This window comes from Protomyctophum bolini (assembly GCF_963924005.1).
Source record: "Protomyctophum bolini genome assembly, chromosome: 14".
Taxonomy (NCBI): Eukaryota; Metazoa; Chordata; class Actinopteri; order Myctophiformes; family Myctophidae; genus Protomyctophum; species Protomyctophum bolini.
The window spans coordinates 3,415,645-3,443,537 of record NC_137875.1 but is presented as its reverse complement, the minus strand read 5'-3'; the positions used below and the strand labels follow the sequence as shown (position 1 = coordinate 3,443,537).

General features: G+C 47.0%; 1 protein-coding gene across 9 annotated transcripts in view; it reads left to right on the top strand.

The window, feature by feature from the left end:
• Positions 1-27,893, top strand: part of sorbs1 (sorbin and SH3 domain containing 1) — an 82,164-nt gene that overhangs the window by 32,751 nt on the left and 21,520 nt on the right. For 8 of the 9 annotated variants that reach the window (XR_013965287.1, XM_080782224.1, XM_080782223.1 and 5 more), the window contains 6 exons: positions 2,110-2,221; positions 4,566-4,680; positions 7,400-7,486; positions 15,615-15,664; positions 19,529-19,710; positions 27,117-27,187. Coding sequence is in view for 8 of the 9 variants with exons in the window: in XM_080782224.1 (XP_080638350.1) it covers positions 2,110-2,221; positions 4,566-4,680; positions 7,400-7,486; positions 15,615-15,664; positions 19,529-19,710; positions 27,117-27,187 (617 nt within the window). In the remaining variant the exon portion in view is untranslated. The remainder of the gene's footprint in view (positions 1-2,109; positions 2,222-4,565; positions 4,681-7,399; positions 7,487-15,614; positions 15,665-19,528; positions 19,711-27,116; positions 27,188-27,893) is intronic. The other variant, XM_080782226.1, reaches the window with a different exon arrangement.

Sequence of the window (27,893 nt, the reverse complement as noted above, 5' to 3'; positions counted from 1 at the left end):
TTCAAGGTTCGAGTTTTTATTGTCAAAAATGTGCACAAAAATAGGTACCCTGCAGGTCCTGACCTGGCAGGTCACGGCAGAATGAATTACACTGAAACACTGCAAACTTCTAGTTAATTCTGGCGGCTATCGTTGGCATCCCTGGGTTCAAACTTCACGTTGAACCCAATTTCAAGAACTGTATATTTCCTGAATATATTGTACAATTCCCAGTGGCCCGCTTCACAGTGGAATTTCCTTTACAGCACTTACACTAAGTGCTAGCTGAGCTGAGTTGACACAAAGTATGAGGCTACAGTGCAAGGGTTTTCTCAACTCTGTTTTTAGTCATTGGTCTCAATTGGGGGTTAGTGACTGTTATTTTATTCTGTAAAAACACCTCTCGAACAATAATATTGGTTAGAAATGTCAGATCTTCATAAACATGGATAGCCTCAGAGTAGTCTGTATACTTACAATCATAGATTCAAAAAGGGTTCTTTTAATAGGTTGCTTTTTCTTGGGCCAGTATTGATATTGTTCTGAATGTTGAGACATTCATTATATTATATATATTATATTTCTCCCTCTCTCTCTCTCACACACACATGCATGCACACATGCTTGCGGAGAGGTTAACACCCAATGCCAGCTGCTTGTTTACAAACATCTTTGCTCTTAAGTGTTTGACATGTAGGTGCAGGTGTATTTTTATTCACATAGAGTACAGTATCTGGTGTGTTGCAGTTGGCCACTGTCAGTCAGGCCGGGCACAGGGCCGTAGGTGCTAGTGTGAATGAGATACGGCTCATTCTAGAATAGGCCTCATCAGTGCTCGGGGAGGTGATTGAACTGGTAACATCAGTTGACACCGAGAGGGGCAAAGACATTTTTATTGAGCCCTCGAGGGGTCCAAGTTGTGAGAGTGGCGACAGTAGAGATGTGGAGATATGGGTCCTCGTCTGGACAACCTGTCACTTCACTGCTCTCGGCTCTCTGGGTGTGTTAATAACACATGAACCCTATAGCTTCCCTGTTCTGGGAGGGGGTAACATTCTGCAAGAAATAACAGATCTACAAACTCGCAATGCGTCACCAAGCATATAGCGTTTCATTTAGCCTCCTTTTCCAAAAATAGCTCATTAACAATTACTGTAAGCTATTGCAACACATTTCCGGTGCATGATTCTGTTGTATGATGCTGTATAAATTAAGAGACATATCAAAAAGGAATAGGGGTCTATAATTTTCTCTGAATGCATCCATAGTCACCCATAAACCTCTTAGAAATACAGTATATGTGTAAGGTCACGTTTATGGAGCTATACGTTTCTCATAATTTCTCCCTAAACTTCTCTGTATTTGGTCAATAAATGCATACTTATCATAAGAACCTGTATTTCCACTATTGTTTTAGTTAGAAGTGATAAAACGATTAACCCCTTGAGACTAACTTCACTGGTTACCAAAAGTTTAATTCATCTTAAATTCAATAATATGTGCTTTTATCTAGTGTAAATGTTATTTTTTATATAGTTCTTAATCTACCAATCAAAGCATGATAAATAATGTTAAATCAGGAAATTTGTATTTTGTCACGTGTCGTGTAGACACATCTTGGACAGTTTAGACAGAATTATTTTTGTGTCTAGCTCTAGACATACAAAACATGTGGGGACTCTCTTAAATGGCGACATTTCAGGTGATCCATTTAATACAGCGGAGTGTCATTCTGGCCCATCATGGCCCATCATGGCCCATCATGGCCCATCATGGCCCATTATGGCCCATAGCACTTACCCCACCCCCTTAGATAGCATTTCTGTAGACTTGGATAGCATTTCATACAGACTTATAGCATGTTATGTAGACAGCACTAGAATTGCACTGTATATAGTCATAGCACGCCATAGTACATATGTATAGCATAGTAGTATAGATGTATAGTTTATATGTATAGTTTCATTATATAGATATTCCACTTTCTTAGCTTACGCATGTTTCATGATAAATGCTTTTTATGTGATGTATTCCCATGCTTTTGTTCTTGCTTAATGTAAATCGCTCTGGATTAAGAGCGTCTGCTAAATGCCTAAATTGTAAATTGTAAAATTGTAAATTCTGTTTCAGTGAACGGGGTCCCACGTTCTCAGATGGCTCCAGAGGTGGTGGCTCCAAGAGCCGGCTCGCTGCCCAGGTCGCTGCCCGTGCCAACGCGGACCTCCTCCCTCAAACCCAACAGGTGGGTCTCCCTCTCCCCTTCATCTGGTGGGTCTCCCTCTCCCCTTCATCTGGTGGGTCTCCCTCTCCCCTTCATCTGGTGGGTCTCCCTCTCCCCTTCATCTGGTGGGTCTCCCTCTCCCCTTCATCTGCCGCAAACACCCAACGCTTTATGGCAGTGGTTTGATACCTAGGGGCCCAAACGGTTGAGCTAACCGTCCGGGCCAACAGGACTGATTCTTGTATCATACACAGGGTGTGTCAACTCATGTCTCATGTGGTAGCACCCTAGCTAGCTCGCATGCTAACTGTCGACCTACAGCATAGGGCTGGGGAACGAGTGAAAATGGCACATCTATACAAGCTTGATTGCGACAGGTTTTTTGAGCTTATGTTGCTATTTTAACTATTTTTGTATACGCCACAACAAAGTGGGGTCACAGCCCTGCTGTGAGCCCGTGACCCCCACCCAGGTCACCCCACACCACACACACACACACACACACACACACACACACACACACACACACACACACACACACAGAGAGACAGAGACACACACACACACATGCATAGAAAGTCAGTGTTGACAAAGAAAATCCACCCTTTGAAGCGTGCTTATAAGAATGAATGATGGAGTGCTGAAGGGAGGACAGGTGACGGAGGATGAACTGCTGTTCAGTGGAGCTCTAGATGACATGACTAAGCGACTGTCCTCTGAACGAACCGGACTGGCTTTCTTTGTCCAAAAACGTTACGTAATGTATACGCTGTTTGAGGTTAAAAATTAAACGGCAATGGTTAGTACTGTTTGTTTAAGATGTGTAAAAACCTTTAGGTGTAAAAGAGCTGCAAGAAACAACATGGTTTAGTAATATTTAGCTGGAATTTGCAGTTTGTCAATTCTAGTAATCTAGTTTGTAGAAGGAAACTTGATATTCCTTCTCGCTCTCTCATTCTTACACCAAAGGTAATTATGTATGTATTGATCAAGTCCAGTGGTTCCCAAAGTGGGGCCCGGGGACCCCCAGGGGTCCTTGAGGGAGTTCCAGGGGGTCCCCCCAGATAAATGATAAGTAGTTTACACTCTCAGTCAGAGTTTCCATTATAAGTTGTGGGTCTCAGAGATAGAAATGCCATTAAATGGGGGTTCCGTAGCCTAATGCATGTCAAACTGGGGGTGTTTGAAATTAAACGGTTTGAGAATCACTGCTAGAGCCGTAAAAGTCTTCTCTTATGGGGGTCCCTGGCATGTATTTTTCAAATGGGGGTCCTCGGGCTCATTAGTGTCAATTTGACTTGACTTTTTGATATGAAAAGGTTTAGGAACCAGTGCTCTAGTCAAATTCTGTGTTCCAAACCATCCCATGCCAAGGAAAATAGTTATAGCCTCAGGCCACTGACCCCATAGGCCTGACGTCGAAATGAATAAAAAGTCTTCTGAAAGAATATATTCTCTCACCTGACACCTGGGCATATGTCGACCCCGCCCGCCCGCTCACCTCCGCCCCACCCCCTCCTGGTGCTGCGGCCATCTTGGAAACTAAACACAATATAAACAGTGGGAGAGGGGCGGGGGCCTATAAGAAAGGCCGTTATTAATTAACGTTCCAATTTTGGAGGTCTGGCTCATGGACCAAAAATAATTGTTCTGAACTGAACCAGTTCCCAGCCGGTGGAAAAGGGGCCTGAGGTTGTCACCATCAGGCTTTTCTCTTCGCAGATGAGTAAAGGTCATTACACACTGGCGAATTAGCGACGCGATGCGAATAAGCGATCTGAAAATGCGAAATATTGCATGTTGCAGTTCGCCTGCGAATCTCTGCAAAATACGACACCAGAGCGTATTTTCGCACATTCGCCACTAATGCATGGACTTCAATTGTTTTTTTTTAAATGCGAATTATTCGCACGAATATATCGCGTCGCCAATTCGCCAGTGTGTAATGACCTTAAGGCTGGGAACGAGGCTATATCAATAAATTGTACAAATAAATGTATATTCATTTAATGTAATTTTGTTTTTTTATAGAAACACATTTTTGGTCTAGCCTATATATTATATTTTAAATACATTGCATCATCCAATACATTTAGTTTTCTCTCGTTTCGGTCATAGCGAACAATGTTGTTGATCTGATTCAATTAGTACTTTGACAGGCCTGTGAAATGGACTTTGTGTTCCGTCATCATTCATGAGTGAAGACAACGCGGGGTGGGGTGGGGGGGGGGAGATCGAAGATCCAAATGGACGAGCTCTCATCACGACTGGGACGTCATCTTTATAGAACGGTTGCCATGGAGATAGGCTCTCCTCCATCTCAACCCCCCCTCTCCCTCTCCCTCTCCTCTCTCCCTCTTCACAGGAACGAGTGGGAGCCCCCAGATAAAAAGGTGGACACCAGGAAGTATCGCGCCGAACCCAAGAGCATCTTTGAATACGAGCCGGGGAAATCATCAGTGCTTAAGCTGGAGAGAACGGTACGCTCACATATAGCCCTGCAAGCCCAAGCTGCTGTCTTGCATTGCCTCATGATGTGTTCTCTGACTGACTGACTGACTGTGCATGTTGTGTAACCGCTCTCTCTCTCTCTCTCTCCCCTACGTTTAGTAAAGCTGGCGGGGCGCGTGCAGGCTGGCTTCACTAACAGGGCGCTAAAGGGGGGGTGGAGGAGGTAGTCGTAGTAGTATATTAACTGCAGGCTGAGTTGCCATGTGTGCGACATTCCTAAAGGGTGTCGCGTTGCGGCGACAGATGATCCTTTCTGCCAGTGTGGGAGTATCACTTACAAGGGATAGCCATTGTTCTGCCCGTGTTCAACTTAAGGTTATTGGGCTGAATCGGCTTGGTGTGAGTGTGTGTGTGTGTGTGTGTGTGTGTGTGTGTGTGTGGGGGGGGATCAGTGTACAGACACACACACACACGCGCGCGCACACACGCACACACAAGATGGATACTGTGTTTTCTTGAGAGGAAGTGCAGTCGTGTGTTGTGCCGTCATCCTGTGTCCTTGAGGACTGTCTTGTGACGAGGAGCTTCGTCACCAGGTCATAATTGGCCTTTCCTTAAGACACACCTTCTTGTCTGAATGTGTAGCTCGGCCCCTGAGTCTGTTCCCCAAAGGGGGTCTTGAACGTTGCAACATACCGGAAAATGTTATCCTTCTCTTCTCTTCTCTTCTCTTCTCTTCTCTTCTCTTCTCTTCTCTTCTCTTCTCTTCTCTTCTCTTCTCTTCTCTTCTCTTCTCCTTCTCCTTCTCCTTCTCCTTCTCCTTCTCTCTCTCTCTCTCTCTCTATCTCTCTCTATCTCTCTTTTCACTATTCTCTTTTTTAAGAATCTTTCATTAATCGTAGTCGAAGCAAAAGATCACCAGTGAAATGTGTGATAAAGATGTGGCATACGGCACAATTGATTTGACATATTGATAATGAAGTCATATCGTCCAGTCCTACTGTTAGTTAGAGTGACATATTGATAATGAAGTCATATGGTCCAGTCCTACTGTTAGAGTGACATATTGATAATGAAGTAATATCGTCCAGTCCTACTGTTAGAGTGACATATTGATAATGAAGTCATATCGTCCAGTCCTACTGTTAGAGTGACATATTGATAATGAAGTCATATGGTCCAGTCCTACTGTTAGAGTGACATATTGATAATGAAGTCTTATCGTCCAGTCCTACTGTTAGAGTGACATATTAATAATGAAGTCATATCGTCCAGTCCTACGGTTAGAGTGACATATTGATAATGAAGTCGTATCGTCCAGCCCTACTGTTAGAGTGACATATTGATAATGAAGTCGTATCGCCCAGTCCTACTGTTAGAGTGACATATTGATAATGAAGTCATATCGTCCAGTCCTACTGTTAGAGTGACATATTGATAATGAAGTCATATGGTCCAGCCCTACTGTTAGAGTGACATATTGATAATGAAGTCATATGGTCCAGCCCTACTGTTAGAGTGCAGCTGATAGCTGATAGAATTCAGCACTCCTTCACTCTGAGAACCTTCTGAAATGCAGGACACCATTTGTTGTGTAATTGCAGAGCCCAGACAGTTATTTACGTGTCTGTCAATACATTTGTTGCTGTAGCTGGCTGCGTTCTCTCTTGCTTCCATCCAGTATACTCTCTCCACTGTGGTGCCAAACATTATATTACATTTTATATTGAGACCTTGCAAACAATATCTCACAAATTCATTGCGTTGAATCACTTATCAAATATCTGTCCTTGCATATACTGGCTTTATGCATACTGGTTTAATGGCCAACAGTATGTCAGTGAGTGTAATAGAATACATTTCCAAATAAAGGTTGAAGGATGCACCAACTAGCTTGGTTAATATACCGTACCAAGACATAATTTTTTTGATTAGAATTAGAGTTTATTTATTTTTACCTACTTTATTTAGTATATTTTGCAGGACACAAAATGACAGGAAAATAAGATTAACACTACATACAGAAACATAAATCTAACTAGACAAAAGACACACAAAAGGACACATGGGTGGGATGGATGACTATCAGAAAGCAGGGGTAGTTAAGAGTCTATGGGCTGTATTTTGCATGTCTTAAGTACCAGGTCTTACCAGGAGGCGTGATCAATGCTCTTTGGCCACTCAGAATAGCCAAATGGCATTGATCACGCCTCCAGGTCTTTAGTTTACTCAAGTTAGGGAATAAGACCTGGTACTTAAGACACGCAAAATACAGCCCCATGAGTGAAGGATCCACCATAGCAGCCAGATATATATATATATATATATATATATCCTGATCACAGACACTCAACTATTGTCAAGCAATGCCAGGAATGGCATCCACATTTTTTTTTTAGAACTTAAGTCTTCTGGACATTTAAGATTTCAACCTTTTGATTTCCAAGGACCAGTTTGATATGGATTCTGCCAAGGGACTCCCAGTCTATACTGTAAAATCATCATGTCCATGAAAAGGGCCCATTTGGATCCAAACTGTAAATAATTTAGCTGCATGTGCAGCGTTCTCTCTCAAAGCCCCCCCTGTGGGGTTCCCCGGAGCAGGAGAGAAGCAGTGTTTTATGACACCGGGGGGAGGAATCATTGTGTTTCATTCAGCCTCATCATGTGTATATTCTGTGCTGTCCTAAATGTCTTCTCTCTCTTGTTGTCTTTCTCCTCTTTTCCTTGTTGCCACGCCCCCCCTAGACTCAGGATGTAAGTCCAGAAGATGTAGATTTAGAGAATGAGCCTTGGTATAGATTCTTTTCTGAGATGGAGTTTGAAGGACACGCGGTAAGTGGTCAACGCTGTACTTTTTAAAAGGCCAGTGTTATTATTATTATTATTATTATGAAATATAATGCATGTGATAACAACAACATCCATGTTTTAAAAACAATGCCTAAAACAAACCGTGTCTTTGTGTCTGTAAAAGACTACTTCCAGATTATATTCCCCGAACCCGGCACTTTTTTACACTTTTACACGTTCCTTTTGACAGGAATAATGTTTTGTAATGCTTTTACCCTTAACATCAAACAAGGCTTACATGAGGGCATGTAAGGATGGGCTGCACCGCTCCTATCGTCTGCAGCACTACGTTTACTTTGACCTGTTGAGCGTTAGAGTCAGTCAACCAGACAAAATGAGACACATTGATCAAGTCAATATAAACATCTCATTTCTTTTCTCATGTTTTCGTCATGTTTCCATTTCCATGCTTTATCCCCTTCTGAACGGGAACCCATTTTTGTGTTAGCATCATGTTATGCTTTAGCTATTGAAAAATAGCAGATCTACAAGCTCATAGCGCGCCACCGAGTGGCGCGCTACGAGCTTGTAGGTCTGCTATTTTTGAAAAATCGAAGAACGACTGACATTTTTTAAATCTGATCTCAGGTCAGAATGGGTTAATCAGACCAGTGTGTGTCCAGTGGAAACCTCGTATGAATCTGATCTCAGGTCAGAATGGGTTAAACTAAGCAGTCTTTTTGGGAAGCCAATTCAGCTTCCCCCCCAACTGCCGCTGCTCGTCCTCAAGAAAGGGTCATTTGTTTTGCGAGTATAAATGGCTCACTGTCACGTATCCATTTGTAACTCATGCAGAGAGAGAGAGAGACCGGTAAAGGGTCCATTTGGTTACGTTGGCACGCCCTCAGGATGTTACTGTGTGATCTCTCTCTCAAACACCAGGTCTAAAAGTATCCAGTGTTTGTTGTTCTGTCTCAGTGAGTTTTGTTTGTGAGTTGCATCAGTCTCGGGCACAGGCAGTGGAAAACATACTCAGACTGAATACAATAGCCATGGCTTTTACCTTAGTGTAAAGTCGACGATTTAGATTTACTGTGTGTTAATTCAGAGACACCAGTGACAGTGCTATGGAGCGGGTGCCATATTGGAATATGATATAGGGATAAGTGATGTATCAGACAGCTGCTGTTGTGACTGCACTCGGCAATAGGCCATCTCTGTATTGTCTTCCTTACAACAGGAGCCTCGGCTCCCTGGCCAGGAATGCTCACAGCGTTGCTGTGTATATACACCCATTTACGCAACACCCACCACGTGGGACACGTGTTTTTATTTTATTTAGGAAGGAATAGGTAAACATTGAGGCACACGTTGCCTACATGAAGATACGTGACATAACTGTAGGAAACAGAGGTTACTATGGGCGAGGTTGAAGCACATTAAGTCACTCTTAATCGCCCGATGATTCTGTGTGGTCTACTCAAGCATTATAGAGACTCCACGATAATCCCAGACCCTTGAAATTCACAACTATACAACGGTGAGCGCACATCTCTGCCCGGTTGGTGGCAGCCCCTATAACAATAATAGCTCTTAAAACTCTCTACAGCCATGGAGATTATCCGTTATCCGTACTCCTGGTCTCATCACATCACCCAAAACATGTTTACGTTCGTCCGAGCAACAACTATACGTTTGTGTGTGATTTGATTTGAGGGCGATGTGCTATAGGAGGCTATATTAGTTTATTTCTTTGTGCAAGCTTTGCCGAGCGCCAGGACTGAAATCTCTGTAAAGATTCTGTTTGGGGTTTTCTGGTATGTACATACTGTAAGTACAGTACGTAGACAGTAAGCCTTGCGGAGCCATGAGGCCCATAGGGGGGCGGGGCAGGAGCCTATCTCCTGTTTCTGTAGCGTGAGGCAGCTTGATGTACAAGACTGTACCCCCCCTGGATATGACGCTATAGTATAGTATAGTATGTCGCAGGGACTTACCCCCCAATCCAACCCATTGATGCAGAGTGCCACTGCCAAGCAGGGACACACACCACTGGGTCCCACTTTCCAGAGTCTTTGGTGTGACCCGGCCGGGGATGGGATCAAACCGTGACCTCCCAGACTCTAACCATAAGACCTTTAAGGCCACTGAGCTGCTAATGGGGGTCTAAGTGTGTCTGCGCTATATACCTAGATCTGTTACATCCCATATAGACGAGAGGGGACAGGAGAAGTGTAATTTGCTTACATGCCTTAATCCCATAGCTTGGAGGGTTTCTAAACTCCGAAAGAATTACATAGTTGTCATTCAGCGATTTGGGAAAATCTTTGAGAATTTGGCCAGCAGTTAATGTGTGCAGGAAATATGACAGCCAGCTATACGCTGTCATATGTACGCGCACGCACACACACACACACACACACACACACACAAATGATGTCCTGGCGGAGATATTAAATGTCGCCCACCCCGCCTGCCTGTCTGTCTATCTGGTATATTTAAAGTGATTGAAGGGCGAGGGAATGAGGTTGTCACACAGATGACTCTTAGGTTGACGTTAGATGTGCAGCAGTGGCGGGCGGGCGGTGCTGCCCTGACAAATCCATGCCTCGGGGCCTTGTTTAGCTGGCACCAGGCAGGGCAAGTATGGTAACGTACTGCAGGCTGCCCTGCAGAGCAGAGCAGAGCAGATGTTCCCTGCATGCCCGTTCCGCCTGTCTGTCAGTCAGTCAGTCAGTCCGTCACCTCCGGGAACACCACACCCTGCCTGGATCATATGAGGCACCACCACCCCTGCCTGGCTACGACATGAGATCATGTCCTAGTCACCAGCTCAGGACGGGGGGCTGGGGAGGGTCTCCTGTTCCCAGACGCCGCTGTGCTTGAGTCACAAGGGGTGTCCAATCCATGGATATAGACGGCGGTTGACTCCCGACTCCGGCTACACGCGGCTGGCTGGCCGGTCACCGAATATGACGGGAAGGGGGTTTAGAAGCCCCTCTCTGTGGGGTGTTGTTCTCACCCCACCGGGGTCTGGATGGTTGCCGGGTGAGCTCGCTCTGACCACTGGCTCCTGTTTAATGTCAAAGCCACTTCTAAAACTACACCTGGTATGTGTAGTATTTGACCCTCAGGCCCACGCCAGACACCCTGGCTCATTGGTATTTGATTGACATATCTGTTCTTGTGAGTGCGAGTGGCCTAGAGGTGTGCTGGCTGGGAGCCAGAATAGATTGGACTGCTACAGGGGGAGGGGGGGGGTACATGACATGCTGGCCCGGCATTAAGGCCCCTGGCTAGATGGACCCTTGTTGTTCTGATAAATCACTATCAGACTGCTGTAGAGGTTCTAAGGATTAGTACTTGACATTATCGAGAGTTCTTCTGAGTCCATGGAAATCTCTCTCTTTCCATATTTAGCTAAAGAAAAGTGCTAATGGCGGCACTGTCTGTGTGTCTCTGTGAGATAAACAGAGGATAACAGAACAGATCTCCCAGCAGCCAATATTATGTCACACTGCGACATTCACAGGTCCAAGTGTCCTTGATTCACTCAATAAGAACTTCAACTAAAATGTATTGTCAAGTGAAAGTGGTTATAGTGCACTGCACAGCGGGGTTAATCAGAGATATGTCATCTGGACATACATGGTTTGTTGGAGCTTGGATTCCATACATAACTCTGGTTTGGAAGAGAAGCGCTTTTGCACTCCTACGCTTTCTGACTGAGTGACTCCATCTGGATCACATATGCTAATGTTGGAGAGGGGTGGGTGGGGGGGGGGGGGGGGTGTGTGTGGGGGGGGGGGGTTGTTGCCATTCTGTCTCTGCTCAGACTCACATGGAGACCATCCAGTGTGAGACATCATCATCATCATCATTTTTTCGACGGCGGTCGAGATCGTGGATTTCACACAATATTACGCCAGACTTCCCGGTCCTTCATTGCCAGCCGTCCCTTATAGCGATGACATCAGGGAAACGACAGTATATTCTACCTCTGGTCCGCCCTGAGGCAGGACTCCAGAGAAGAAGAAGGGAAGATATAACCTCACGGTCAGCTCTGTCTGTAGCAGACAGTGGCCGGCAAACTATATGTTCTTCTGGATCGGACCAGTGAAGAAACACGGGGAAGGTTGCCGTATATTAGATCAGTCGATGGGTGGCTCTTCTCTTCCGAGACAGATTTTGCGCGCTCTCTCTCATTAGAAGGCGGGTGTTTTAAGTGCCTTCCAACCGTTTCTCTAGTTTCTTTGAAAGTGTCCATGTCTCGTCTCAACGGTCGTCCTAAATATTCTTTACTGTGAGACATACCTACCATCACCGGAAACAAGCTATAAAAGGCTTTACACGCCTGCTACATCATTGTTTCATATCTGACCTTCAGTCACGTCGTACACTTAACCTTTTATCTCTAAGTGTTTTATGTTTGACGAGACGAGGGTTCTGTTGATGACTGTAAAAGGTCGCACACACACTGGGGGGTGGGGGGTGGGGGGGGGTTGTTTTCATCAGAGCCTATCAGAGCCTAGCAACATGCAGTATATAAAGTGTTGGAAAGAATGGGATTCATGTTACTGCAGGAGGAACTCCTCATGATTGCTCTTATGGATGCGAATAAAGGGACACTTAGCCTCGCCTGGCCGGTCACTAACCTAACACACACGTACGCACGTATGCACAGCCCCACACACACACACACACACACACACACACACACACACCCCTCCCCTCTGAGAGAAGGACTTGAGGGTCTTTGACTTAGGAGACACCTGTTTGGAAACAGACCTGTGAAAGGGAGCTGAGTCATTAGATGTGGTGACAGGGAGGGGAAGTGACACGTCCGCCATTTTGGAACCTGTCTCTGCTCAACGGGATCATCATCATCATCCTCTTCATCTTCATCTCTCACCTGCTTCATGTTCTCAAGCCTTATTATTCATTCCATTTTTTTAGACGCCCACACGCAGATCTCTCTCTCTCTCTCGGGGATGTGAAAGGCTTGTTTTGTGTTTCTCGTGCATGAGTTTTAGGATGGATTTGAAATGCACAGTTTGGTACGTGACATACTGTACATACATACATACTGTCCGTCACACACACACACGCACACACGCACACACACACACACGACACACACACACACACACACGCACACACACGACACACACACACGACACACACACACACACACACACACACACACGGACACACACACACGACACACACACACACACACACGCACACACACAGGGACATCACTCGGGGCATCTGCAGAACGTCTTGTAAAAAATAATAAGATTAAGATTCCATTCCTCGAGGTTTGAGATTAGCCTTTCATGCTCATTTCCTGTTGACTTTCCATCAGCGCCATAATGTGTAAGCCCAATTACCCACGGGTATCAGGGGACGCTATCAGACCCCCGTCCCCCTCCCCGCCCCGTCAGGGGACGCTATCGGACCCCCCGGAACCGGCCCGTCTCACCGTCTGTCGAGTCAGACATGTTCTGAGTCATGATGGCGTGTTGCGTGTTCTCAAAAGGCTGAAGTGGAACATGGAAACATTTTGTGGCTTTAAAAATAGATCAGACTATAGACCTGCCAGACTTAAATTCTGCTCTTATAAAGTGCAGGCATTCTGAAAGGTTAATAATGATCCGCCTGCCCCAGCAACAACCCACCGGACACTGGACAGGCACGTTATGTTGTTCATGGAGGAAATGAGCTGCTCAGGTCACTCCTGTCTGGGGTTGGGGGGGGGGCGGGGGGGGGGCTTAGATATAGACAGAGTTACGCAAACTGCGTTCACTTCATGGGGCTTCAGTCCAATGGACTACGCATTGAGAATTGGGACGAGTCCTGGACAGGAAGTATAGGCAGAAATGCATTGGACTCGCAGGGCAACACAGCCCCAGCTTTAATGATCATAAATCCCTCACAAAAACATGCAGTAATCCTGGTCTCTACACTGCCTCCCCCTGGCCAGCCGGGGCGCCTGATGGAGGGGAAAGGAACTGGTCTCTAAACTGCCTCCCCCTGGCCAGCCGGGGCGCCTGATGGAGGGGAAAGGAACTGGTCTCTATACTGCCTCCCCCTGGCCAGCCGGGGCGCCTGATGGAGGGGAAAGGAACTGGTTGGAATAACGTGTTCCTTCCACGCGCTACGACGTCCAACCAGGGAAACTCCCCCCTGTCAGGTTGTAAAGGAGCAACTTGGACACTCAGGCATGAAGGGAGCATGAGTTCAAGTCCGTTGCTCTCCCCAGGTTGGCGGAGGGTGTGTAGAGCCCAGGATCACAGTAGATGATTGGCACAGGGGTGAAAAATGGGTTACAAAATCGTGGGATAAAAAATATAATAAAAAACCAAAAAAAGAGAATGGGGACTCAACCCAACTGGGACAAGTCCCTGGACTGGAAGTATACAGGCAGAAATGCATTGGACTCACAGGGCAACACAGCCCCAGCTTTAATGATCTTAAATCCCTTTATTTTAGATTGTTTTGTAGTAATCGTACAACATAAACATTAAAGAGACATTAGTTGTTATACTGTACAATACTTTAAAACAGTTTTCATGTTGCACACATCATGCTTAAAATTGCTCTTATTTTTGCGGCTGCCCTCATTGAAAACAATGCATTTCCAACTCCAGCTTGTCTATCAGTTCAGGGCTGCATTAGAACAGCGCTCGAGCGCTCTGTTTTTCTGCCCCCTCAATATCGTATAACTCTTCTATTAGATGGCTCTGGGTTTCTGCCCCCTCAATGTCGTATAACTCTTCTATTAGATGGCTCTGGGTGGTGAGGGGTTGGGTTGGGGGGTGTGCTTCGCCATGGGGGGGGGGGGGGGAAGTGGATGTGGCATTACTAACAGGGCCAGGCTGGCTGGCTGGCTCATGGCTGGCTGGCTGGCGGGCGTGGGGATTGTGCAATCTTATTTGCAAACAACACTTGTGCTCTTACTCATTTATAGCCCCCCATGTGTCACGTCGAGGTTATTTTTAGTACCCTCCCTCTGTGACGCGAACACAGGAGAAAAGCAACAGAGACAGTGGGGCTAAAATTGGCCGTCTCTAAACCATTCAAAACGCTAGCAGGGTGCTACCCCCCCCCCCCCCCAGCTCCCCCCTACCCCCTACCCCTCTCCCCCCCAGCGAATGGCTCTCCCTGTGTTTTGGGGGTAGTAACTGCCCAGAAATACCAGCTGTATTCCCCCCCCCCCCCCCCTTCCCTCAGCTTCGTGCTTCATTCACTCACACCACACTTATATACTGTGCTTGTTCTTCTACCTTTTGCCTTTCATGTTGTTTTTGCTTCTTGTTTTGCTTGTGTGTATTTTTTTTTAATTATCAGCTACTTTTATGTATTTAAAAAAAAAAAGTCTTATAAATGTATTATTGTTATTATTATTATGTTTACATTGTTAATAGACAAAAATATGGAGACACGTGTATCCACGTGAATGACTGCGTGCGTGCCGTGTGTGCGTGTGTGCGTGTGTGGCATGCGTGTGTGTGTGTGTGTGTGTGTGTGTGTGTGTGTGTGTGTGTGTGTGTGTGTGTGTGTGTGTGTGTGTGTGTGTGTGCGTGTGCGTGTGTGTGTGTGTAACTTGGCCCGCCTGCCCTACCAGCTGGTTAATTGTCTCCTGCTCCATTGGTAATGAGAGTGACTCAATACCAGACAAAAGAGATGGCTTCACCGAGAGACAGCAGCCTATTGGCTGAGGCTGTCACAGCCCCCCGCCCGTCCCCCCCCCCCTCGTCCCCCCCCTCCCCGCATGGGTGCCCCCTGACCGATGCACGCCCACCCAGTCCCACCCCCCTCCCCTCCCCTCCCCTCCCTCCCTCTCTGTTCACTAGCTGCTTGTTTTCTCCCAACTTGCATGCAGGTCAAAACCAAACACACGCTGTACTCCCCCCTCCTCACCACCACCACCACCACCACCACCAAATGCCCCAAGCCTGGTCCAGCTAAATCTTAAGCGCCTCTAGTCTCAGCACAGGAGGACGAGACGAGCAGCACAGACACACAGAGCTCCGCGCCGAAGAGAGCGAGAGAGCGAGAGAGAGAGAGAATCTGAGCGTTAGCTAATGCTCCTTCTTCTTGTGTCCTGCGTGGAGGAGTCCATCCTGTGGATCTATCAATGACTTCTTTGTTTGGTTTGTTGCAGAGTGCCCCCTCTTTCAGCCCCCTGGAAAAGGCGTCCGACCTGCAACAGTAGTAAGTTCCATATATATACCCTCTTCCCTTTCCTCTTCTCCTTTATGCTGTGTTGATGCATCTGTTGTTTTTAAAAAGGCTTGTCTTGTAGAGGCTCTTATGTATATAGCGGGAATGCCCCAGTGCTTGTTGTGAGGCGTGCTGTGCTACTGTGTGGTGTTTATAGCCCGGCGGTACTGTGTGGTTGTAGCCCGGCGGTACTGTGTGGTTGTAGCCCGGCGGTACTGTGTGGTTGTAGCCCGGCCGGACAGACGGCGGTGTCTTGATGAGGAGGAATAGAAACGTTTCCTCCATCCTGTAGAGACCTCCGCCGCCCGCCTACCGTGGGGACTCCTGCTTCCTGTTATTAATAATGACAAGAAAAAAGAAACCCTGACAGAACAGTGTGTCCTTCTGTTTGGATTGTTCAGGGTGCGTTTTTGTTGGGGTGGTATAGTTTTTGGGGGGATGTCGTGGGGTGGTTTAGTTTGGGGGGGGGGGTGTCGTGGGTCATTCTGTGGGGTGGTATAGTTTTGGGGGGGGGATGTCGTGGGTCATTCCGTGGGGTGGTATAGTTTTGGGGGGGGATGTCGTGGGTCATTCTGTGGGGTGGTATAGTTTTGAGGGGATGTCGTGGGTCATTCTGTGGGGTGGTATAGTTTTTTGGGGGGGGGGGTGTCGTGGGTCATTCCGTGGGGTGGTATAGTTTTGGGGGGGATGTCGTGGGTCATTCTGTGGGGTGGTATAGTTTTGAGGGGATGTCGTGGGTCATTCTGTGGGGTGGTATAGTTTTGGGGGGGGGGGTGTCGTGGGTCATTCCGTGGGGTGGTATAGTTTTGGGGGGGATGTCGTGGGTCATTCCGTGTTGATTTGATTTAAAAAGCAGCAGTCCTTCCCCCGGTATAAACTCGTCCAGCCTGTGATGGTGTAAGAATAGAGGGAACTCCGTCCCGAACCCACCCTGCTGCATATCTTTGAAAAACCGTTAGGTCACTCTGGATGGATGTGTGTGTGTGTGTGTGTGTGTGTGTGTGTGTGTGTGTGTGTGTGTGTGTGTGTGTGTGTGTGTGTGTGTGTGTGTGTGTGTGTGTGTGTGTGTGTGTGTGTGTGTGTGTGTGTGTGTGTGTGTGTGTAGTGTGTGTGTGTGTGTGTGTGTGTGTGTGTGTGTACTGTATGTGTGTGTCAGTGTAATATAATGGACACAGACAGTTGCGCTGATGAAAGGAGATGTGTGATCTGATCAACAAGGCAAAACAAAACAGTGTAAAGTCCTCCATGGCTTTGTTTCTGTCAGAAGAGATTTATGTCTTTCTATTTCTATTTCTGTTTATGTAATAAAATGTAAGGAATTCTGCACTGAGCCATGGTGACTTTTCCCTGTGCTCCCCATCGCGTCCCGTCCAGCAAAAAGACAACAACGTCCGTCCCCCCGTCCCCCGTCCCCCCGTCCCCCGGGTTTATGCAGAGAACTTTCCATCTGTTGTCATGATTGTGCCAGTAAGCATCCACACAGGGGTGTATAGCTTTGTTGTTCCCCTAAAAAAAAATACAGCCGGAACCTTTCTATAAAACTAGACTGTTTGTCTTCAGAACTATGGGTTAGAAGAGAAGCTGGAACAAAGTAGAAGTATACATGCATTTCTTTTTTATTTTTTAAAGTGTTTATGATACAGTAATGCCTCATGATGTTTTTGTGTCAACAAACAAAAATGGTTTAATGGCTTCCAGATAGATGATGCAGTGAGAGTTCATCCCCTAAACATTTCATCATAGGAGTAAAAAAAAAAAAGCACAAACCCACACACCAAACGGTCTTCAAAGGCACATGTGTTTAGGGTGGGAGCTTTTTCCTTTGCATGGGACTTTTCCTTTGGGGGGCCTTTGAAATTGGAGATGGACAGTTTGGTAGATCATTCCCTTGCAAAGATAATAGCTTTTGCTGACTGTAAAACTAAACTTCCTTCACTTGGCATCTCCCTTAGTGTCCGTCGTTGCAGATAACTGGCTAACTAGTGAATGGACAGCTAATGTTATTTCTGAGTTGCAGTGAGGTCAGTAACATCCTGTGTGAGAGGGAGAGGGAAAGAGAGAGAGGGAGAGAGACAGCGAGAGAGAGAGGGAGATAGAGAGAGAGAGAGAGGGAGATAGAGAGAGAGAGAGTCATTTTATTAGGTAAATCTAATAGCACCCAAGTCAGGTTGTTGTGTGAGTCAGGATTACCACTGAGTCTATTCCAGGAGTCTTGCTAATGTAACTTACAGTGAATCGACCGGCATGTGTCAGCAAGTTTGGCAACATTTAAATTGTGTGCCCATTGAAATGGAGTTTGTACAGTATGGTACATTTTTGGTCTGTGGTGTCATGGTTCTGTTAAACTTTAGCGGTTATATGCCGCTGCACTGTAGCAGGGTCCTACTTTCCTACTTCTCTCTCTATGACTTCACCAAAGTCTGAGGTCTTCCACTGCGTTATACTCGGATCCTTGTGTGCAAGTCCTGTGCCGTATTTTATTCAAACTATTGAATGTGTAACTATACTAAACGTTAGCCTTCTGTTGCCTATAAAGTTTGGCCTTTCTGCTGCCGGCAGTGTTCCAAAGAGCTCTATGAAAGGGATTATTGTTGAGGAGGTGAATAACTAGTGCAATAATATATCTGTAAATTGGCCCGTGGATGCTTGTAAAAAGTGTGACTTGGCAAAATGCAGAGGAAGCAACAGAAAAGAAGGGAAAAAAACAACAACAAAAAAATATTTTTTTTTAACATATTTTTTGATGTTTTGTTTTTCGCCTAGATTTATGGCGATGCTAGAATGTGTGTGTGAGTTAATGAGCTCACCCTGTCTGCACAAATAGAGAAGCAGAATTCCAAGCACGTCAGTCGGCATGCAGAGCAGAGCATAAACCTCAGAGTTAGTACAGGTGCATCCATTTGGAAAACAGTCGGGGAATATTTTTAGCAATCTCTCACATCGGAATGTCAAAATAAGGGTAGGAGTCCATTCTTTAACAGTGTTCTTAACAGTTGGTCCAAAATTCCACACATTCTTGTGTTTTAAAAGCACCATTATTTTTGTCCCAGCATAGTTTGTCTCCCTTAACCTTTTTAGGCCTGACGTCGAAATTAAAAAAATAATCTTCTAAATCCTTAGTTTGTTAAAAAATATACCCCTGTTTCTACAGTTTCTATCAGTGGTGCTCAATATGTCATATCAAGGACCCCAAAAATCATATATAATTGGCCCCCGACCCCCCCCCCCCCATTTGAAAATATATTGATCCAAGCACCTCCCAAGAAGCAAAGATTTGAGTTAAAAACCTTCGCTCTGAAAGAATATATTTTCAAAGATTTGCGACACATTTTCACGATTTTTCTAAAAAATTGCAGATCTACAAGCTCTCTACGCTATGAGCGTGTAGATCTGCTATTTTTCAACAGCTAAAGTAGGACAGAATGCTGGTTCCCGCCTAAAATGGGTTAAATCTGCAGTGTGCTTTATAGGGTTCATTACGTCAGAACGTATCCAATGAAAGCCACATGGCAGCAGCGCACTACCGTTTCCAAAAGGGGGGTGCCTCTGTTCCTCCAATAAACGCATTTCATGCAAACTTATCCAAATAAACGTGACCGTTTAACCCATTTTACGCGGGAACCCCTTTTGGTGTTATAGCATTACGTTATGCTTTAGCTATTGAAAAATAGCAGATCTACAAGCTCGTAGCGCGCCACCGAGTGGCGCGCTACGAGCTTGTAGATCTGCTATTTTTGAAAAATCGAAGAGCGACTTGACATAGAAGACATTTTTTAGAATCTGATCTCAGGTCAGAATGGTTTAAATTTCCAGCAGTAATAATGTGTATGTTTTGTCTCTCTCTCCCTCTCCCAGCTCCTCGTGTACGTCAGGAGGACACGGCGAGGTGGAGACGGACCGGGGGTCGCCCAACAGCGAGCCCGGGGCTCCTGACAACGACCGCCATGTCTACAAGAGCGTGCTGGAGGGCGGAGACATCCCCCTGCAGGGTCTACGGGCGCTCAACAACAAGCGGCACGGGAGCACGTCCTCCAAAGGTAGCTTTACAAAACATGCGACACAACATGTCGTTGCTGGGGACGCGTGTGCGTGCGTTGCGTGCGTTGCGTGCGTTGCGTGCGTTGCGTGCGTGCGTTGCGTGCGTTGCGTTGCGTGCGTGCGTTGCGTGCGTGCGTTGCGTGCGTGCGTCGCGTGCGTGCGTTCCGTGCGTGCGTTGCGTGCGTGCGTCGCGTGCGTGCGCCATTTAACCACTGAGAGACAGAGCCAATGTGTTGCAGACAGCAACGCTAAGCGGTTAACATGTCAGGGATACACATGTGTTTCCTTTTAACTTTTTTTTACGTTGGAATCTCCACACATTCTCTTCGCTCCAGGTTATATCATGGCAATGGCCAATCACCTCGCAGCATTCATTCCCACTGCAGTTTTCTTTTTCCTTTCCTTTCCTTTCCCCCGCACACCCCTGTTTTTTTAGTTTTGGGACGTTTCCATGGAACGCTGTGCCGGCCATCTGCTTTAGGAGAAGTCATGGAAGGAGTGAGGCTCTCTTTTTGTTTTTAGGTCAATGGAAGCTAACTTTGGGGATCCCCCCCCTTACCCCCCCCCCCCCCCTCCCCTCCCCTCTCTTGTGCTTCACTTGTGAGCAGGCAGCCATTAGGCCAGCTTTATAGGGCGAGGCCTTAGAGCCAGGGACGGATGAGGAGGGAAAGGGAGAGAGAGAGAGATAAACAGGCCTCCGCTCAGCCTGACCAGACACGGGCGAGATAAACAGAAGAGGGTGGGAATTCATGAGGAAGTCAGCTGTCACTGTGAGGTCAGAGCCTGGAATGCCAGAGCTGCACATGACCAGATAGAGAAATACTGAGGAGAGGGAGGAGAGGGAGAAGGAGGAGGAGAAAGGGAGGGGACATGTCTTGCGCAACAGGCAATGTTGTCCCCAATGCCTGTCATCCCAAACCGAGAAGTCATGACGCTTGCTCCAAAGTCAAGCATGTCAGAGAGCTTGTTGTGTTTTAAATGTGTCTATTTGTAGTTAGCGGTGTCACGTAAATGCTGAACGTATAGTAGATAATCCTAACTTATTATTCTTTGTATTTTATAGTATAGCTGAAGGGCTTTCGTTTAGGAAAACGAAGAGAAGTGATGTTTTATAGCTGACTGATTATGCATCAAAGCTTATCAGCTTCGTGCTTCTAAATGCTCGACTAAAATCCTTAGTAGTGTAACAAGTAGTTTAGAAACTGCCGTCCAAGGATTCCGAGCTGCGAGGCTTGAGCGAAGTCATCTGACGGGCCATACGCTCCCTCCTCCTTCAGGCCTAAATCTCCACCTCCATGCGTCTAGACTGAGTGGCCGTGCGTTCGACAGGCACACGATGGTGGTGCGGTGTCGAAAAGCACAAAGAAAAGTAACCTTCATGGTGTGTCTCTCTGCCTCGGGGAACCAACAGTTCCTGAGGTATGTGCAGGCCCCATAGGTCAGGAGCCTATCTCCTGTTTCCGTAGCATGAGGCAGCTTGACGTATACATGCCGCATGGGACTTACCCCCCCCCGCGATCCAGCACGTGTGCCCAGCAGGGAGGCACCGGGTCCCCCGTTTTTATAGTCTTCGGGTATGACTCGGGCCAGGAATTGATTCCCCCGACCTCCCAGTCTCAGGGCGGAGACTGTTAAACTACAAGGCCACGGAGCCGCTCTCTGCCTTCTGCCTTCTGCCTATGAAAATAAATCAATACAGCAATAACAGTATACGGCTTTCTGTGTCTCAAGGAACTAAACTTCCCTGAGAGTGAACGAACAGGGTTTAGCCTCACTCTGGATGCCAGAAGCAGATGTTTGGGTATCAACATCGCCTTCTCTGTGCTCTCCACGTGCGCGCTTTGTCTCTGTCGGACATGACTGAGACGGAGAGATTAGTCACGCTTCAGCAGAACTCTCACACAGGGTGAGAAAGGGATGTTTCTTTTCCTCATTCCGTCTGCGGTGCGCCCTTATGAGGAACTGTTAGCTACGTTGAAGTGTCACGTACTGCAGTTTATGAGGAACTGTTAGCTACGTTGAAGAGTCAACGTACTGCAGCTTATGAGGAACTGTTAGCTACGTTGAAGAGTCACATACTGCAGCTTATGAGGAACTGTTAGCTACGTTGAAGAGTCACATACTGCAGCTTATGAGGAACTGTTAGCTACGTTGAAGAGTCACATACTGCAGCTTATGAGGAACTGTTAGCTACGTTGAAGAGTCACATACTGCAGCTTATGAGGAACTGTTAGCTACGTTGAAGAGTCACATACTGCAGCTTATGAGGAACTGTTAGCTACGTTGAAGAGTCACATACTGCAGCTTATGAGGAACTGTTAGCTACGTTGAAGAGTCACATACTGCAGCTTATGAGGAACTGTTAGCTACGTTGAAGAGTCACATACTGCAGCTTATGAGGAACTGTTAGCTACGTTGAAGAGTCACATACTGCAGCTTATGAGGAACTGTTAGCTACGTTGAAGAGTCAAGTACTGCAGCTTATGAGGAACTGTTAGGTAGACCGATGCCCCCCCCCCTACGTTGAAGAGTCAAGTACTGCAGAACACATTCATAACTACAGCGACAGATCAGAGGACGGTGGGAGCAACAGATCAGCAGAGACAGTATACTGTACAGAGAGAGCACAGTGAAATATTACAGACAGGATCATAATGTGGCGTTATTATTATGTGATATGAAATCAATCAAAGTGTGAATATCTAGGACTATAATTATTAATAGTCATGAGCAGGCAGATGATCTGCACACGTGGTTTTGAGTTCACACAGTAAGGCCTTTTACTTTGAATGCTTTTGTTAGGCCTTTTTGTTGTTGTTATAAATATCTATTGATATTGCAGTGAGACACGTGCACGTGCAGGAAATCCTTTACCTTTGTTTTATGTTTTATGTTTTTTTTGTTTTGATTTTTTACATAACTTCCAGCATCGCATAGCTTTCCATTGGCATAATATTCTCGTATTATCCTTTGTGTTGTTTTTCACTATTCATGTTGCTGCTTACAGTGATCTCCACTAAAAAGTACAAACCATTAGATTTACATAATACTTGGTATTTATATAGCTCCATCTTTAACAGAGCCTTATTGTACTTCATATTACACATGCAGTGCCACGCTATATTAATATAACATCATTTTGATTACTTGATGTGTTTAAAAATGCATCAAGTCTGCTTCCCTCTTCTCATCAGTTTTGGACGGAAGCCGGTGTTGTTTAACTTCAGAACTGTGCCTGACACTGTGTTTTAGTGTGTATGTGTGTGTGTGTGACCCTGTGACCATTGTAACCTAATATGTTGTTTATTCTGTTGTCCTGCATGCTTGCCAGTGGATTATAAAGGTGGGAATGGCTATATAATTTCCCCCTGCTCCTCTGTAAATAGTCGCGTGGCCAGTAATGCAATAGGTAACCAGTGTCAGGGTAAGAAGGCCCTGTCCGCTGCCAAAGCCTGCATACCCCAAATCCTCCCTTCCAAGTTCAAGCCCAAGCTTCTGCCCCCCAGTGGCGAGAGTCAGGAGTGCATGAGGACTAGGTCTGCAGAGCGAAACCCCAGGTCGGCCCACAGCTGTGAGGACCTGTACACCAGGACATGTGGCTCTATGGACATGTGTGCCGGGGGCGGGGGGGAGGAGTCCTGTTCCCACGCCGTGGCGACGGACGGCCCGGGGGGGTGTGACTCCTCCCCCTCCCCCGCGGCGCCCCGGAGGAGCGTGTCGGAGTTCTCCAGCCTGTACCGGACCATGCACCACATCCAGAGGCCCGGCGGCTCGCTGGGCTCCTCCCCCGCGGGCAGCGTCCGCAACCTGGCGTCCCTCTTCGAGAAGGCCCGGGGGGTCGACGGGGGCGACGGGGGCGACGGGAACGGCGAGCGCTCGGACGACGACGGGAGCGTTCCGCCGCGGGACTCGGTGTCGTCGCGGGTCAGCGAGTTCGAGATGATCATCCAGCGGTCCAGCCCGCTGCCCACCCGCTGCTCCTCGCTGCCCACCCTGCACCACTCTGGACCCTCGGCGCCGCACAGCCCCACGCCACACCTCTACATGGCCTCGGCCGTGTCCGCAGAGTCCCTGCTGGTCACCGCTGCTGACCCCGGCCCTCTGGGGGACGCCCCCCGAGGAGGGGCGCCCAGGGAGGAGGCCTCGCCGCCGGGCAACGGAGCCACGGAGGAGGCCGCGTCCTGGGAGAGGACGGGGTCTCCCTCTGGCACTAGGACGGGGTCCCCCTCGGGGACTAGGATCGGGTCCCACTCGGGGCAGACGGGGCCCCCCTCGGGGCAGACGGGGTCCCCCTTGGGGACTAGGACGGGGTCTCCCTCGGGGCAGACAGGGTCTCCCTTGGGGACTAGGACGTTGTCCCCCTCGGGGACTCGGACGGAGGACCACTCCCCAGGGATCCCCAGGACAACGCCGAGCCCCAGCGCGTCAGAGAGCCCCACAACAAATCCAACCACGCCTTCCCTTCCACAGCACGGCCACCCCCACCTCCACCACCAACACCAACACCACCTGAACCACCTGAACCACCACCTCCACCTCAAACCCAGCAAGTGTAAAGGCTCCTGCCCCGCGTCCTACACGCGCTTCACCACCATCCTGAGGCACGAGCGGCAGCAGGCCACCACCGCCGCGGCCGCCACGCAGCCTCCAGGGGAGAAGAAGGCCTCGGTAATAAGCGCCCTGCCCGGGAACCGCTTCCTCATGGGCCCGGCGCCCTTCCGGCTACGCAAGTCCCTGCAGTCCCAGCAGCAGCGGGCGCCAGGACGCAGGACCCTAATAACGGCCACCAGGGCCATGTCCGCCGGCGGGAGCCCGCGGCTCGGCGTCATGGCCTCCTCCCCCGAGCGGAGGCCTTCCGTCCCCCGGCGCCTCTCCTCCCTGGAGGTTCTGGAGAGGCTGCAGAGCAACGGGGAGGAGGGAGGCCCCGCCGCCCCCACGGAGCCCCGCCTGACTAACGGGGAGGGCTTCATGGACGCCAACGGAAACCTCCTACACCCCAACAACAACACGGCCGCTTCTTACCGCAGAGGTGGCTATCTCCTTTCTCCTCTCTCCACCCCCCCTGTCACCACCACACCCGTCTTCCTCTGTCCCGCACCTATACATGCGTGCCCCCCCCCATCTCTGTGGTCCCTTCATTTTTCCGTTTTCTCGACTCTTCGTCTTTTTCGTTTTTCTTTTTGTGTCCCTCTTCTTCGTGCCACAACGTGACGCTGAAACCTTCCATCTCTGGTCTGTGTGGTGTGTTAGAACCTCCTCCGTCTGAGTGTGGTGTTTTTTTTTTGGCACTCTCTTCCATTTCATGGTGAATGAGTCAAGGTCTTGCGCCCCCCGTCCCCACCCCCCTCCCCCCAGACACCCATCACAAACCTTCAGTGACTTTAGTGGAACTCAGGCAGCTTTTTGGTAATGTATATTATTCGTGTCCTTCTGGTGACATCAGATTTGAGGTGCATGCAAGAACGCCCCGGTTGCCACATAAGCATTTACTCGCCACCCGACCCATTCTGACCTGAGATCAGATTCTATAAAAAATGTTCTTCTACATCCTGACAGTTTTCTGTAAAAAAAAAGCTATGTTTCTATGTCAGTGGTTCTTTGATTTTTCAAAAATAGCAGATCTACAAGAGATCTGCTATTTTTCAATAGCTAAAGCATGACATAATGCTAACACCAAAAAAGGGGTTCCCGCCCAGAATGGGTTAAAAGGGTTGATTTGTACTATAGAATTATGATTGGAGGTTGCATAAAAGTTTTATTATTATAACCCTAAAGTATATCAAAGTTGAAATTCAAGTGACTTCAACAGGCAGCTCAATAAGGTTACAGCGTCACAGACCTGTAATATTATGCTATTGCATCTTTTTTGGCGAATCTATAATGTTTATGGCGGTCACTCCAAGTAGCATTGCATACATGTCTTCTCAAAGTGATGTATTACAGTGTCAGTATTATTTTTAATTATTTTTGTTTTGTTTTTATTTCTCTGTCTGTGGGGGAGGGGGAGGGGGGACTGTGTTCAACATCTGCATCTTCCATTCTGTCACTATGATGAGGTTTTGGGGTTTTGAAGTCAAGCAAGATGTTTCCTGCTTTGGCTTCCTTTGAGATTAGCAGCTGGAGCATTGTTTTATCACACACACACACACACACACACACACACACACACACACACACACACACACACACACACACACACTGAGTACAGTATGCCGGGTGACAAATACAGCTCACAGAAAGAAAGCTGCTATAGTTATGTATTTCTCAATACCCTTCCTTTGGGGAATACAGTGAAATCCTTCTACAGTACAATATGTTGAGGTTGGGGCGTAAACTAAATAGCACAGCCACGTACCGTAGTCCACTGAGTGGAATGAACTATAAACTGAGATGATGCTCTCTTTGGTCATAGAAGTTTATAATTAACAGTGAAACCATTTTGTCTTTTTGTGTATTTTCTGTCCGAGAAGAACAAAAATGTTGTGTTTCATTTCTTTGTTTCTTCGATTCATTCTTTTTTTTCTCCTTTTCTTTTTCTTTTTCTTTTCATGAACATACATTCAATCACTCTGTGTTTTTATTCCTATGTGCATGTGGGAATACGGTTTGCTTTTTGGATGTGTGTGTGTGTGTGTGTGTGTGCATTTTGTTTTATTGTTATCATTGGTGTTTTTCTTTTTACTACACACATGATGTTTGGTCAAAGCATGAACAAAGGCCTATTTGATATATTCCTACATGTTGCTCTATTCACTGAAAGCGAGGACTGTAACAACAGCACAATGTTTTCTTGTATAAATGCAATGGAGACGCTATAGTGCTTCAATGGAGACACTAGTGCTTCAATGGAGACGCTATAGTGCTTCAATGGAGACGCTAGTGCTTCAATGGAGACACTAGTGCTTCAATGGAGACGCTAGTGCTTCAATGGAGACGCTAGTGCTTCAATGGAGACGCTATAGTGCTTCAATGGAGACACTAGTGCTTCAATGGAGACGCCAGTGCTTCAATGGAGACGCTAGTGCTTCAATGGAGATGCTAGTGCTTCAATGGAGACACTAGTGCTTCAATGGAGACACTATAGTGCTTCAATGGAGACGCTAGTGCTTCAATGGAGACGCTAGTGCTTCAATGGAGACGCTAGTGCTTCAATGGAGACGCTAGTGCTTCAATGGAGACACTAGTGCTTCAATGGAGACACTATAGTGCTTCAATGGAGACGCTAGTGCTTCAATGGAGACGCTAGTGCTTCAATGGAGACGCTAGTGCTTCAATGGAGACGCTAGTGCTTCAATGGAGACGCTAGTGCTTCAATGGAGACACTAGTGCTTCAATGGAGACACTAGTGCTTCAATGGAGACGCCAGTGCTTCAACAGTATAACTAATGGTTCTGCTTCCTTCCAGACTCGGACTCGTCCCCCGCTCACGGGGAGAACCAGGATGATGTGCTGAGGAGACGTCATGGTGATAAAGAGGTAACTTCCTCTTTAAACCACAAAAACAAACTTCCTTGTGGAGACACTTAACCCGTTTGGTCCTGAGGACGATTCTACACAAAGGCCTTCTAATTCCTGACAGTTTTCTAAACTGTGTTTTAAGAACTAATGTTTCTGTGTCAGTCGTTTTCAAACATTTTCATGTCATAGCAGACCCCCAAAACTAGATGTATTTGGCCGTCGACCCCCATCTGTTCCAGAGACCCCTCCAGAAGCAAAGATTTGAGTTAAAAACTTGCTCGGAAAGAATATATATATTCAAAGATTTCAGGCACATTTTCACGATTTAAAAGAAATAGCAGACCTACAAGCTCGTAGCGTGCCACTCGGTGGCGTGCTATGAGCTTGTAGATCTGCTTGGTAAAGTTCACCCGAGCTATTTGGCTGTAGAAAGGGTTCCAGAGCATTGCAATTAGAGCTATAGTTTCAAAATATTTTAATTTACAATAAAACATTTATACAGGCCGATATTGTACCACATACAGTCATTACAGAAAGTACTGTACAATAATTAGCTACTTCATCCACTTCAATTCCATTCAGCTACTACCTTCTGTGCACAGCCGCCTTTTAAAGGTATTGTAGACAAGTTTCCAGTGTTTGTACACAGAATTGATCGAGTGTTTCCAAACAAATTAAAATCTAGCTCCACCCCCCTCCCCCCGTCATTCTATTGGCTGAGCCA